The sequence below is a fragment of the Rhinolophus ferrumequinum genome, chromosome 6, assembly GCF_004115265.2.
Source record: "Rhinolophus ferrumequinum isolate MPI-CBG mRhiFer1 chromosome 6, mRhiFer1_v1.p, whole genome shotgun sequence".
Classification (NCBI taxonomy): domain Eukaryota; kingdom Metazoa; phylum Chordata; class Mammalia; order Chiroptera; family Rhinolophidae; genus Rhinolophus; species Rhinolophus ferrumequinum.
The window spans coordinates 11445449-11460478 of record NC_046289.1 but is presented as its reverse complement, the minus strand read 5'-3'; the positions used below and the strand labels follow the sequence as shown (position 1 = coordinate 11460478).

Genomic DNA, 15030 nt, shown 5'->3' with positions numbered 1-15030 from the left:
CGAGGGAATTCCTAGAGAAATACAACCTCTGAACCAAAGACAGACAGATAAGAGCGAAAGAATCAAAGCCGAGACGTCATCAAAATGGCAGCGTGAGGTGAGCCTCTGTAACTCTGCCCTGGAATTTACAACAAATGGAACAACTATAACTCCACAAAGGACTCCCTGCACAGCAGACAGGCAAGACGAAGAGGCCCACTACTGAATTCACCGAAAGGTGGGCGAGTCGTGCGAGCGGAGGAGGAGGGAAAGGAGAAGTGCGGAGACAGAGTCCCGTGGGCACAGGATGCAGACCTGGCTCAGTGCTCCGAGCTCGCTGCATCCCGGAGCTACCGCAGCTGCGGGAGAGGGAAGCACTCGGACTGCTAAGGCTCCCCATATGGCCGACAGGGCTGAGGGGACATCATATAACACAGCTGAACCCAACGCTCACGGCAGAGACCTCGGAGAAAAGACTGAGGGAAGAAGACTGAAAACGGTAGTTTAAGCCGTCACAGCCGCAGAGAACGAAGCCTTAGGCACTGAGACTAGCCGCCCCCTCCCAACCCTCCCAGAGGTCACCCCACCCCCACCTGGCCGGTGCTACAAGCGGAACAGTAGCAGTGTCAGATCAAAAGAACAGAATATTTGCTGTTCTGAGAACTGTGGACCGCAGATAGATTCACAGCCCAACTAGTTCCGGCAAAGGGGAGGGAGCTGTGGAAGCAGGACCAGCTGTGGTGGTGGTCGCCGCCATTGCTCTGGGCCACCTCTCACAACTCACCCTGCCCCTGGCCCCACATATCTGAGCGGATCCCTGCAGGAGTAAATAGAACTGCTGAAATACATGGGCTCTGAATCTGGTGCAGGAAGAGCTTTGGAACTTCAAAAGCTCTCTACATACCCACATGGACACTGCGCCCTGTGACCCAGGCAAACTATTAACAGAGGAGAAGCCCGTATCCCAGGGAATCCCCCCATTGTGTGAGAAGCTGGAACAGTGCAGAGAAAACATAGCACTACCATGTGAGAGAGAAAAACAGGCTGCAGTCGGAGAGAAAATAAAACATTCTACCAACAAGTACTGGAAAACAAAAGAAAGACCTCTTCCTATCAATCTATTGCAGAAGCTACTCCTGTAGATGTCCAGGAAGAGAAATAATAAATCAGTAATTGCCATGAATAACCAAGGAAACAAGACAGCTCAGAAAGAAAGTGAAAAGTCTCCAGAAAAGGAACTTAAAGATATGTAAATATGTGACTTAAATGACAGAGAATTCAAGATTGCAGTTCTGAAAAATCTCAACAAGATGCAAGAAAACACAGAAAGGCAGTTTAATGAAATCAGAAATACAATCAAAGAACAACATGACATTTTATGAAAGAGATTGAAATTTAAAAAAAGAACCAAATAGAATTTCTGGAGACTAAGAACTCAATTGAAGAAATTAAGAATGAAATAGCCAGCTTAGGTACTAGAGTTGACCAGATGGAGGAAAAAATCAGTGACATCAAAGATAGAAACCTGGAAATTACACAGATGGAAGAAGAAAGAGACTTGAGATTTAAAAGAAATGAAAGAACTCTACAAGAACTTTCTGACTCCATCAGAAAGAGCAATATAAGAATAATGGGCATACCAGAAAGGGAAGAAAGAGAGAAGGGAACAGAGAATATATTCAAACAAATTGTCAATGAGAACTTCCCAAACTTGTGGACAGAACTGGATCCTCGAATCCAAGAAGCAAATAGGACACTTAATTACCTCAATCCCAACAGGCCTTCTCCAAGGCACATTGTATTGAAGCTGTCTAAAATCAACGACAAAGAAAGAATCCTCAAGGCAGCCAGGGAAAAGAAGACGGTAACCTTCAAAGGAAAGCCCATTAGATTATCATCAGATTTTTCAGCAGAAACTCTACAAGCCAGGAGGGAGTGGAACCAAATATTCAAACTATTGAAAGAGAAATTATGAGCCAAAAATAATATATCCAGCAAAGATATCCTTTAGATATGAAGGAGGAATAAAGACCTTTCCAGACATACAGAAGCTGAGGGAATTTTCTAATACACGACCTGCACTACAAGAAATACTAAAGGAGGCTATTCGACCACCATCAACAGGGACAATATAAAAAGGGGGAGAGTAAAGGCCTGAACTGGAACGAGGGAATGGAGAAAGTAGCCATGTTGAAGAAAATGTAATACTCTAAATATCAAACTTTCTTTTACATAAACTTCAAGGTAACCATTCAAAAAAAAATCCAGAACTGAAATATATACTGTAATAAAAGAAGAAACAGAGGGAAACATCATGGAATACCACCACACAGAAATAATACACCACAACAAAAAGGCAAAGAAACAACGGAGACACAGCCTTACCAGAAAACTAAAGATAGAATGACAGGAAATCCTCACATATCAATAATCACCCTAAATGTAAATGGACTGAACTCACCAATAAAAAGGCACAGAGTAGCAGATTTGATCAAAAAACTAAACCCAACCATATGCTGTCTCCAAGAGACACATCTTAGCTACAAGGACAAACATAGACTCAAAGTGAAAGAGTGGAAATTGACCCTCCAAGCAAATGGTACCCAGAGAAAATCAGTTGTAGCCATACTGATATCAGATGAAACAGACTTCAGGGTGAAAAAGGTAACAAGAGACAAAGATGGACATTTCATAATGGTAAAGGGGACTATACAACAAGAAGACATAACAGTCATCAATATTTATGCCCCCAATCAGGGAGCACCGAAATAAACCAAGCAACTACTAACAGAACTAAAGGGAGAAATTGACCAAAACACAAGTATGCTAAGGGACCTAAATATATCATCGACAGCTATGGATAGATCATCCAAACAGAAAACAAATAACGAAATAGCAGCCCTAAATGACACATTAGATGAAATGGACATAACTGACATATATAGAGCACTTCATCCTAAACCATCAGACTATACATTTTTTTCTAGTGTACATGGAACATTCTCAAGGATAGATGATATATTGGGACATAAAATCAGCCTCAGCAAATTTAAGAAGATTGAAATCATACCAAGCATATTCTCTGATCACAAGGCTTTGAAATTGGATATCAACTGCAAAAAGAAAGCAGGAGAAAACACAAATACATGGAGATTAAACAACATACTTTTAAAAAACGACCGGGGAAAGAAGAAATTAGAGGAGAGATCAAAAGATACATAGAAACAAATGACAATGAAAATACATCCTACCAAAATTTTTGGGATGCAGTGAAAGCAGTTTTAAGAGGGAAATGTATATCATTACAGGCCTATCTCAAGAAACAAGAAAAATCCCAAATAACCTCATGTTACACCTTAAAGAACTAGAAAAAGAAGAACAAATGAAACCCAAGGTCAGCAGAAGAAAGGAAATAAGAAAAATCAGAGAAGAACTAAATGAAATAGAGAATAAAAAGACAATAGAAAAAATTTATGTGACAAAGAACTGGTTCTTTGAAAAGATTAACAAAATTGACAAACCCTTGGCTAGACTCACTAAGATAAAAAGAGAGAAGACACTAATTAACAAAATCAGAAATGAAAAAGGGGACGTTATCACGGACACCACAGAAATACAAAGATTCATCCAAGAATACTATGAAGGACTATATATGCCACCAAATTTTATAACCTAGAAGAAATGGACAAGTTCTTAGAAACAAATAGCCTTTCTAGGCTGAACCATGAAGAACTGGAAAATCTAAACAGATCGATTACCAGTAACGAAATTCAATCAGTCATCCAAAACCTTCCCAAAAGCAAAAGTCCTGGTCCACATGGCTTCCCTAGTGAATTCTACCACACCTTCAAAGAGGATCTAATACCAATCCTGCTCAAACGCTTCCAAAAAATTGAAGAAGAGACAGTACTCCCTAACTCATTTTATGAAGCCAACATTACCCTGATACCAAAACCTAGTAAGGACAACACAAAAAAAGAAAACGTACAGACCGATACCTCTGATGAATACAGATGCAAAAATCCTAAACAAAATTCTAGCAAATCGAATACAACAATGAATTAAAAAGATTATTCATCACGACCAAGTGGGGTTCATCCCCGGGGCACAAGGATGGTTCAACATCCGCAAATCCATCAATGTGATACATCAGATAAACAAAATAAAGGACAAAAATCATATGATTATATCAACTGATGCAGAAAAAGCATTTGGCAAGATACAACATCCATTTATGATTAAAACACTTAATAAAATAGATATAGAAGGAAAATACCTTAACATAATAAAGGCCATATATGACAAACCCTCAGCTAATCTCATAATTAATGGTGAAAAACTGAAGCCCTTTGCTCTATGTTCAGGAACACGACAGGGTTGTCCCTATCACCTCTGCTTTTCAACATAGTGTTGGAAGTCCTTGCCAGAGCAATCAGGCAAGAGAAAGAAATAAAAGGCATCCAAATTGGGAATGAAGAAGTTAAATTGTCACTCTTTGCAGATGACATGATGCTATATATAGAAAACCCTAAAGACTCCACCAAAAAACTATTAGAAACAATCAACGAACACAGTAAAGTTGCCGGCTACAAAATCTACGTACAAAAGTCCATTGCATTCCTATATACTAACAATGAAATCTCAGAAAAAGAAATACAAAAAACAATTCCTTCTGCAATTGCAGCAAAAAGAATAAAATACCTAGGAATAAACTTAACCAAGGATGTAAAAGATCTATATGCTGAAAACTGTAAGACATTTTTAAAAGAAATTGAAGAAGACACAAAGAAATGGAAAGACATTCCATGCTCATGGATTGGAAGAATCAACATAGTTAAAATGGCCACATTACCCAAAGCAATATACAGATTTAATGCAATCCCCATCAAAATCCCAATGGCATTTTTTAAAGAAATAGAACAAAAAATCATCAGATTTGTTTGGAACCACAAAAGACCCCAAATAGCCAAAGCAATCTTAAGAAAAAAGAACAATGCTGGAGGTATCACACTCCCTGACGTTAGCTTGTACTACAGGGCTACAATAATCAAAACAGCATGGTATTGGCAGAAAAACAGACAAATAGACCAATGGAATAGAACTGAGAACCCAGAAATAAAACCACATAAATATGGATAGATAATTTTTGACAAAGAAGCAAAAAACATACAATGGAGAAAAGACAGCCTCTTCAATAAATAGTGCTGGGAGAATTGCATAGCCACGTGCAAAAGAATGAAACTGGACTGCTATCTGTCACCATGTACCAAAATTAATTCAAAATGGATCAAAGACTTAAGCATAAGACCTGACACAATAAACTGCATAGTAAAAAACATAGGTACTAAACTTATGGACCTTGGGTTCAAAGAGCATTTTATGAATTTGACTCCAAAGGCAAGGGAAGTAAAAGCTAAAATAAATGAATGGGACTATATGAAACTTAAAAGCTTCTGCACAGCAAAAGAAACTATTGACAAAATAAAGAGGCAACCAACTGAATGGGAGAAGATTTTTGCAAACAGTGCCTCCGATAAGGGGCTAAAATATACAAGGAACTCATGAAACTCAACAACAAAAAAACAAACAACCCAATTGAAAAATGGGCAGACGACCTGAAGAGACATTTCTCCAAAGAGGACATACAAATGGCAAATAGACATATGAAAAAATGCTCAACATCACTAATCATCAGAGAAATGCAAATGAAAACCACAATGAGATATCACCTCACCCCAGTCAGAATGGCTATCATCAACAAGACAAATAGTAACAAGTGTTGGAGAGGCTGTGGAGAAAAAGGAACCCTCATACACTGTTGGTGGGAATGCAGACTGGTACAGCCGTTATGGAAGGCAGTGTGGAAGTTCCTCAAAAAATTACAAATAGAATTACCATATGCCCCAGCAATCCCTCTCCTGGGTATCTACCCAAAAAATCTGAAAACATTTATACATAAAGACACGTGTGCTCCAATGTTCATTGCAGCTTTGTTTACGGTGGCCAAGACATGGAAACAACCAAAATGTCCTTCGATAGATGAATGGATAAAGAAGTTGTGGTATACATACACAATGGAATACTATTCGGCGGTAAGAAAAGATGATATAGGAACATTTGTGACAACATGGATGGATCTTGAGAGTATAATGCTAAGCGAAATAAGTCAGACAGACAAAGCAGAGAACCATATGATTTCACTGATGTGTGGTATATAAACCAAAAACAACAAAAGAACAAGACAAACAAATGAGAAACAAAAACTCATAGACAGAGACAATAGTTTAGTGGTTACCAGAGGGTAAGGGGGATGGGGGGTGGGAGATGAGGGTAAGGGGGATCAAATATATGGTGATGGAAGGAGAACTGACTCTGGGTGGTGAATGCACAATGGGATTTATAGATGATGTAATACAGAATTGTACACCTGAAATCTATGAAATTTCACTAACAATTGTCACCCCAATAAATTAAAAAAAAAAAAAAATCAAAGCCAACAATGGTTGCATCCCCAGCCCCACCCCCACCTCAAGTCACACTGTCTGTTAAATACACCAAGGCAGAAAATGATGTCAGTCTCAGGTATATGTGGAAGGATGAGGGTTCCAAGAGAGGAAAAGGATTTAAAGTAAGCATTAAGAGTGCCTCTTGCTTATAAGGGATCAGCTGATCCAATCTGAGGATTACTCAGGCTTCTACATAATTCTTCCATTTTGTTGTCAATCCATTTGGTCAGATGTCCTCATGACAAAAAAAGAGGGGCCTTTCACTTAGATCTGCCCCAGTGCACTGAGCTGAGCTGTGAGTGGACTGGGTGAATCCTACAAAGCACATCACCCTGCATGAGGGCTTCCTTGTTCCTGGTGAGCCATGATGATTCAAGGTGGGCCGTGTGCACAAGAGGTGAGGAGAGAGCGGCAACCAGTGGCACAGCTGGTCATTCACATGGCTTCAGTTCTGCCACCAAGTGGTCTTCCTGACCCTTAACATCCCTCATCCTTATCCTTTCAACAGTGTCCTCATCCTCCCAAACACCTTTGCACTGGCTACCAGGAGGCTCAGACCTGCATTTAGTATTCCATGATCATTACCTTCTCCTCCTAGGCCTACAAAGAACTTCAGCACAATATCTGGCACTCTTAGCTTTCAATAAATCTTTTCATTATCCATTTCCTGGCACAACAGTGGTTTTAAATATCCTTTGTGTAATTATAAAGTCTAATATGCGTTTAATGATCTAAGCCACCTCAAATGCATTTTACAAGGAGGAACACGAGGAAAAAAATATACCTGACTGAAATGCACACATATGTGCCCTATGAAACATAAGAATGTTCATAGCACTATTCCTATTGGCCCCAAATGAGAAACAACTCAAAAGTCCATCGCAAATAAAATAGATCAACATAGTGGCGTATATTAATAAAATGGAATACTATGCACCAATGCAAACGAACAACAACTACATGCAAAAATATGGGCAAATCTCTCAAATACAATGTTAGACAAACGAAGTTAAACAAAAAGTTCTTAATGTATGACTCCACTTGTATAAATTTTAAAAATGGGCTAGACTAAATATTGTGATAAAAATCAGGATAGATTCACCCGTGGGTAGGGGGTAGTAATTGGGAGCGGGGACAAAGAAGGCTTTTAGCATTCTAGCAATGTCTATTTTTTGATCAGGATGCTAATTACCTGGATGTGTTCACTTGGTAAAAATTCATCAAATTTTATACTTTTGACTTGTGTATTTTTCTTAATGTAGGTGTCAATAAAAAGCCTACTGTAAAAAAAAAAAAGCAAGCAGTACATAAAAGTCAAAAATCTTCACCGAAAGACCTAGAAGACAGGAAATAAAGAACGCCATGACATGTAGTCCCTCCCCTCTTTTGTATCTAGGATTGTCAACATTTTATTTTGTTTTAAAATTCATGATGGGGAGAGAACAAGCATCCTGTTTCCACTTCACTTCCAGGTCATAGAGACAGGGAGTGGAACTTTCTGGAGAGTTTGCCGCAGTTACATTCTATTATGACCAACTATTCTGAATGATCTTTGAGGTCTGCTGAAGCTGGAAAGATCTGTGCCACCTAAGGTCTGCTTTGTACTCGTATTTCTCATAAGAGACAGAGTTTGGGACTACTGTCCAAAACGGGGTTTAATCATTATCTATGGATTCCCTTTTTCACGTCCCAACCAGCATAACTGAATTGGTGATAAGGTCCTTTTTGCCACAGAGTTCATTGATCAGATAGTTCTGCCTTGGTAATAAAGAAGCCCCAAGACAAGTATAACTCAATAGGGTTTCTCTCTTAACTAATAAACCAGAAGCAGGATTGTGAACATGCAAAACTAGAAAGTCAAAAACTATGGTATTAACTGAAGGAATAAGGATTAGTGCAGAAATAAATGAAATAGAAAGTACATACACAATAGAGAAAAGCAACAAAACCAAAATTTGGTTCTTCAAGAAGATCAACAAAATTTGATAAACTTTTTAGCTAGACTGACCCAAAAAGAGAGAGAGAGGAAACTAAATTGCTAAAATGAGAAACGAAAGAAAGAACATGACTACCAACCTTAGAGAAATAAAAAACTTGATAAGGGAATATTATGAACAATTGTATGCTAGCAAATTAGATAACTTAGATGAAATAGACAAATTTCCAAAACTGACTCAAGAAGAAATAGAAAATCTTAATAGACCTATAACAAGTAAAGAGATTGAAGTAGTTTTCAAAAGCTTCCCACAACCAAAAGCCCAGGACCAGAGAGCTTCCCTGGTGAATTCTACCAAACATTCTAAAAAAAATGAATGTCAATTCAAAAAAATAGAAGAGGAAGGAAAACTCCCCAACTCATTCTATGAGGCCTAATACCCTAATACCAAAACTGGAAAAAGACATCACAAAAAAAGAAAACTACAGCTCAGTATGTTTTATGACTACTGATGCTAAAATCCTCAATGAAATACTAGCAAATCAAGCCCACCAATAAATAAGAAGGCTTATACACCATGACCAGTAGGATTTACCCAGAAATACAAAGTTGGCTTAACATCTGAAAAATCAATTAATGTAACATATCATATCAAGAGAATAAAGAACAAAACCCACATGATCATCTCAATAGATGAAGAAAAAGCATTTGACAAAATTAAACACCCTTTCATGATAAAAATACTCAAACTAGTAATAGAAAGAACTTCCTCAACCTGACAAAAGGCATCTGTAAAACCCCAGAGCTAACATCGTACTTAATGGTGAAAGGCTGGATGCTTTTCTCCACCTAAGATCAGGAAAAAGACAAGGATGCCCACTCTTGTTACTTCTATTCAACACTGTACTGGAGGTTCCAGCCAGAGCAACTAGGGAAGAAAATGAACTAAAAGCCATCCTGGTTAGAAAGAAAAAAATAAAATAAAACAAATCTCTATTTGTAGATGACATGACCTTGTATATAGAAAATCCTAAGGAATATAAAAACTATTAGAATAACATTCACCAAGATTGCGGTATACAAAATCAATAAAGAAAATCAATTGTATTTCTCTATACTTGCAATGAACAACCCAAAAATGCAACAAAGAAAACAATTCTATTTATAATAGCATCAAAAATAATAACACACACACACACACACCAAAAAAACCTCTTAGGAATAAGTTTAACAAAAGAAGTGCAAATCTTATACCCTGAAAACTACAAATTGTTGAAAGCAATTAAAGAAAACCTAACTAAATGTTCATGGCTCAGAAGACTTAATATTGTTAAGATGGCAACACTACTCAAAATGATCTACAGATTCAATGCGATTCCTTTCAAAATCCCACTGGTCTTTTTTTCCCCAGAAATGAATAAACTGACCCTAAAATTCATATGAAAATGTAAGGGATGGGAGTAGGGTAACAGCTCAGGGGTGCTGGGTTTGTTTTGGGGGTAATGAAAATGGTCTAAAGTTGATTGTGGCAATGGACGTACAACTATGTGGCTGTATTAAAAACCACTGAATTGTATACTTTAAATGAGTGAATTGTGTAGTACGTGAATTACATCTCAAAAAAAACGGTTAAAAAAATCAATTGTGTGTATCTGTGTGAAATGAAACTTGTGACTCGGTAACGAGTCCTGGTAAGGGAATGCTCCCTTTGACTAGTAACCACATTTTCTAGATCTGCATGTTGCCTCCGTAATTCTCCTGGGGCAGATAGGAAAGCTGGTGTCAGAGGAGTGACAAAGACTGAGTGGTTCGAGAAATACAGGAGAAGGGGTCAGCACCGTGAGTTTGATCGCCTTCCAGGAGTGTGGCCACGGTGGACTAGCACCCAGACAGACACAGAGCTCCAGCCATGTGTCCACCTTGATTGGGAGAGAGAGCAAGAACTGAGTTCTTCAATATATTTGGCATCTTATATAATATCTATTAAGAAGCACCTAAAGCAGAAAAAATAAATAAATAGGGTCTATTTTTAACATATGAATATCACTTAAAAATGAGCCCAAATCTGCTTCTAAATAGTTCATAAGGAGGGGGTCGGCATTTTCAAATTGAGAGTTTGGCAATTACTAGAACAGATGTTCTAGAATCCAGGTAAGGACTAAGGAGTAAACATAGGCTGTGAATTAAGCAAACTCATGGCTCAACAAGGCCATGAAAAAGGAGGATGGACACTAAATTAAAATAAGCAGAGGGGAAAAGTTAAGAATATGCTCCCTTGTCTGAATCCACACAAGAAATGCAAACTGAACAAGATGATGAAGGAGAAAGATGCCAAGGTCACCTTAAGAGGAATAAGGGGTGGCCGCCTTGAGAAATGATGTCCCCTTTGACAATGCAACAAACGTTTTCAGAAGCCACACAGGTAGTACGTATCCAGTCACCCCAGGTCTATCAGTGCTTTTTCTAGGGCCTCGGAAGCAACAGCCTGCAGTCTCTCAGCCATTTTTACAATTTGACAACAACCAGAGAGGGTTTCCATATTTATTCATACGTGATCCCCTTTTCTTTATACAGAGATTCTGAAAAGCTATCATGCCGTGTCCTTGTAAGAACAGGCAAAGGTGGGAAGTGAAGGCTCTGAGGGGAGGAATTAAGAATGAGTTAAGGATCGTTCCTGTCTCGTCACCCGTGTTATGGTCTCTCTCCCTCCTATCTCCTCCTTCCCCTGACCTGGGGAAGACCCATGCAGAGACTAAGTGGTTCACTAGCCCATTTTCCTCACAGGTGATCAAGTCCCAAATTTAAAACTTTAAAAAATTAAGAAGTTCTAAAGAGGCATCACCTTAGAATCATTTGCAAATTATTTAATTCTCTTTAAAATTAATTCAGTTTCAAACAAATTTTTAAAGAAAAGGGTCAAGGAATTGAAGAAATGAAAGGTTAACTCTGGTTTACAAATAGCTTTGTCGCTGATTGCTTTATAACGCTGTGGTTCTTCTAATAAATGGAATGAGAATCCCAAAGACCAATCAATAGTGATGGCTGAAATGAGAGCATTTTCCTGTGTAAAATGTCCTCACTGGTACAAAGACATTTGCTAAAAGTGTGAGAAGTAATGAGGTATCTCCATTAAGTTGGTAAATGAGACTTGTTCACCTGGTTCTCTTTCAGTGGAAAATCGACCCTTGAATTTCTACTCAGCCTTGAATTTTCCCAAAGTTTCCCTCCCATCCCCTAACGTACAAATGAGGACATCAACTCCCATACTTCTCTCCTGAGTAGACGCGGGCTTTCCGAGTGAGGGTGTAGGTTTTTGTGTTGGCTCCTTTCCGGAGGGGATCGTCCAGAGGTGACTGACATGGTGGGTCCTCCAGAGGGTTCCAGTAGCTCTGTTCACACATACCCCTCAACAAGATTTCCGCCAACTGCCTCGCTATTGTCTGGAAACACAAAGGAGCAAAGGCATAGCCATGGATCTATTTTGTATCATTCACTCATTCATCCATTTACTCATTCACTCATTTAATAAATATTTTTCAGTCATCACTTTGTGCTTGGCACTATTCCAAGACTCATAATTTAAAATTGTTGATGATATTATATCTGTTGATGACAAAAAAGAAGACACTAAGATATTTGAATAATTTTTTTTAAACACATTCATACCCTTCAAATGCCACCTGCTTCTGTTGCACACTGGAACACTAAACATGTTTTTTATATCTAAAACAACTGAAATTTTAGTTAAACTCTTTTCCAAAAGCCCTTACAAATAACAGGTGAACTGCAAATATCACCTCCCAACTGATGCCTGCTAAAGCCCAAACTTGGCAAAAAGCCAGCACTCAGCCTAGATGATGTTATCCCTGAAAAAAATCTCTTCATCGATGATGTCCACTATAGATTTTTAGAATGTCTTCCTTCTTTGAGCGCCAAGGGCCAGTCCCCCGTGGCCCCACTGTGGGACTCAGCACCTGGGAGCCCGATCCTCGGGTACCCTGGGCTTTCGGCCGGAAAGCTCCCCTGGTCTGTACAATGGAGAAGGCCAAGTAGGGACTCTGGCTACTGCTCAAGAAAGACCTTTTTTCAAAGCTGAACAGGCATCCCTTTTCTCGGTGTGAAAACCCAGGGATAGCTGGACCTCGTCCTCCTAGGTTAAAAGCCGGTCACTATGCTTCCCCAAACTCTGTGTACTCCACTGCCCAGGACGGCACCATGTATGATGGATGAGGGGAACGGCGTGTGGCATCTACTCAGAAGTATTTTGTTGACGGATGCATATCAGTTCATGTACCTCAGAATCTTCCAGTGACAAAGAAGAGAGGAGGTTAAAAAAAAAAGATAAAAGAAATAAAAAAATCTCTCTGAAAACAGTCGTACTGCGCGACAGGGTGGACCAGGCTACCCCACAGTGAGCCAGAGGTGGCAAAATAAAACTTCAACCAGCAGGTTTTCCCACAGGTTTTAGCACTCTTTGCAAGGTGCAGACAAAGAATGCTGATCTTCCCTGAGAAAGAGCCTTTTTAAAATAAATATGTTCCAGAAGAGAACTTTTCTAGGCGTTCATCCATGTGCAATCTCTTAAAACACCACAAGGAAACTTAAATGCAACCAAATCACTAGCTTAGTGGTTTCTGATAATCACTGGGTAAAGGCAAATTTTCTTGATTATTCTCAAGTAAGACCCATTGGCTTTAAATGTCTACAAAAATGTGAAATTAAATCACTTCTATCATCCCCAGCTGAGCCATCTGTAAAGATCTCATAAGAACACAATTTCCAGGACCTAAACAGTTCCTGAACTGTTTTCTTAAACGTTCTGTTATAGTTTCATTTTGATCTCACTGCAGTCATATAAGCTAATGACTTCTGCTAGAAGCGTCAACTGACAAAAATTACCTCCATTCACTATAGCTGAGGGAAAAAAAAACGTTAAAGGAAAAAAAAATGAACAAGGAACTTCATTTTCTGGATAGAGCTGCCAGGAAGGGATTCTAAAATTATAAAAATTTCTGCCCTAAACAATTGACTTGTCCACCACTAGACAGCTCATGCTAGATCTCATTTTCCCGCAGGGTATTAACCTATCAGACAGACTTTTAAAATGAGGTTTTCATGTGATTGCATGTTATAAAGTCATCACCTCATCGGTGCCCTACTGATTAGAAAGGATATTTGGTTGTGCTCGTTGAAAACTCAAATGAAGTTCAGAACAGATTATGAGAAATTATCAGCAAGCTCACCAAAATCTATACCTTTTATTTTTTATACTAAGGTTCTATTTAGCTTGCAGTTTAAAGGTTTAAGAACTGTAGGTAACAGTCATATAACTTCTGAATTAAAGGAAGGAAGGGAGGAAAATGGGCCTGAAAGAAGACTTGAACGTTTATATACAAACTTGGTCATGAAATGCACTTTTTTTGTATCTCAAAAAAAAAAGTATTTTTTAAATTGTGGTAAAAATTTACATAACATAAAGTTCACCATTTTAACCATTTGAAGTGTATAATCCAATGGCATTTAGTACATTCACAGTGTTGTGTAACCACCACCACTCCCTAGCTCCAGGACATTTTTATTATCTCCAAAGAAAACCCATACCTCTTCAACAGTCACTCTCCATTCCTCCTCCTTCCAGACTCTGGGAGCCACTAATCTGCTTTTTGCGTCTATAGATTTGTCTACTTTGGGTATTTCCTATCAATGGAATCATGAAATGTATGGTCTTTTTGTGTCTGGCTTCTTTCACTTAGCAAAATGTTTTCAAGGTTCATCCATGTTGCAGTATGAATCAGTACTTAATTTCTTTTTATAATATCCCATTGTGTGGATGGACCACACTTTGCTTATCCAGTCACCAGCTGATACGCACTTGGGTTGTTTCCATGTTTTAGCTGCTGTGAATAGTGCTGCTGTGAACATTCGTATACAAGTTTTTGTTTGAATGTTTGAACACCTGCTTTCAGTTCTCAAGGGTATTTATTTAAGAGCGGGGTTGCTATAAATGTACTTTTAAATCCTTTTCTGCTATGGTCTCACACCAGACTGAGTTTTACAAGGCAATTTTTTCCATCTCATCGGTATATCACAAATTTACAATTAACAGTTAATCTGAAAAGAACCATGTAGTTATTAAGGCTGATGGAAACACTGGATTGTGAATGGCATTAGCTTGAAAAGCTTTCTGATGTCCAGTATAAAAAAAGATACCAGGCAATTCTCAACTAGGGTGGCAAAGAATCACTGTGGAAACCAGAAAAGAAGATTCTCAGGCCCTGCCCCAGACCACCTCGGCTGGCACTGCTGCGTCAGGCATAGGGATGGGTATTTGTTCAAGGCTTCTCCAAGAATTCTGATGCACACCTTTGGTTCAGCGCTCAAGGAATTAGAAACAGTTTAACTTAGGTCACTTGATGATGATCAAGCAAGACCAAAAGTCAACTTGAACCTCAGTACAACATAAAGTGGGAAGTGACTCCCCTCGTGTAAACACTGACCAGTTAACAGCTGAAAACATCCAGGGGCAGCTCCAGTCTACCCAGACTTTCTTTAGAAGCCTTTCACTGCACTTCTCAGAAAAAAGGAAAAAAAATCTAAGAACTCTCTTCC

General features: G+C 38.8%; 1 protein-coding gene across 7 annotated transcripts in view; it reads right to left on the bottom strand.

Moving 5' to 3' along the window:
• Positions 1-15030, bottom strand: part of TTC7B (tetratricopeptide repeat domain 7B) — a 240122-nt gene that overhangs the window by 130765 nt on the left and 94327 nt on the right. For all 7 annotated transcript variants that reach the window (XM_033108190.1, XM_033108192.1, XM_033108194.1 and 4 more), the window contains one exon: positions 11689-11861. In XM_033108190.1, coding sequence (XP_032964081.1) covers positions 11689-11861 — 173 coding nt within the window. The remainder of the gene's footprint in view (positions 1-11688; positions 11862-15030) is intronic.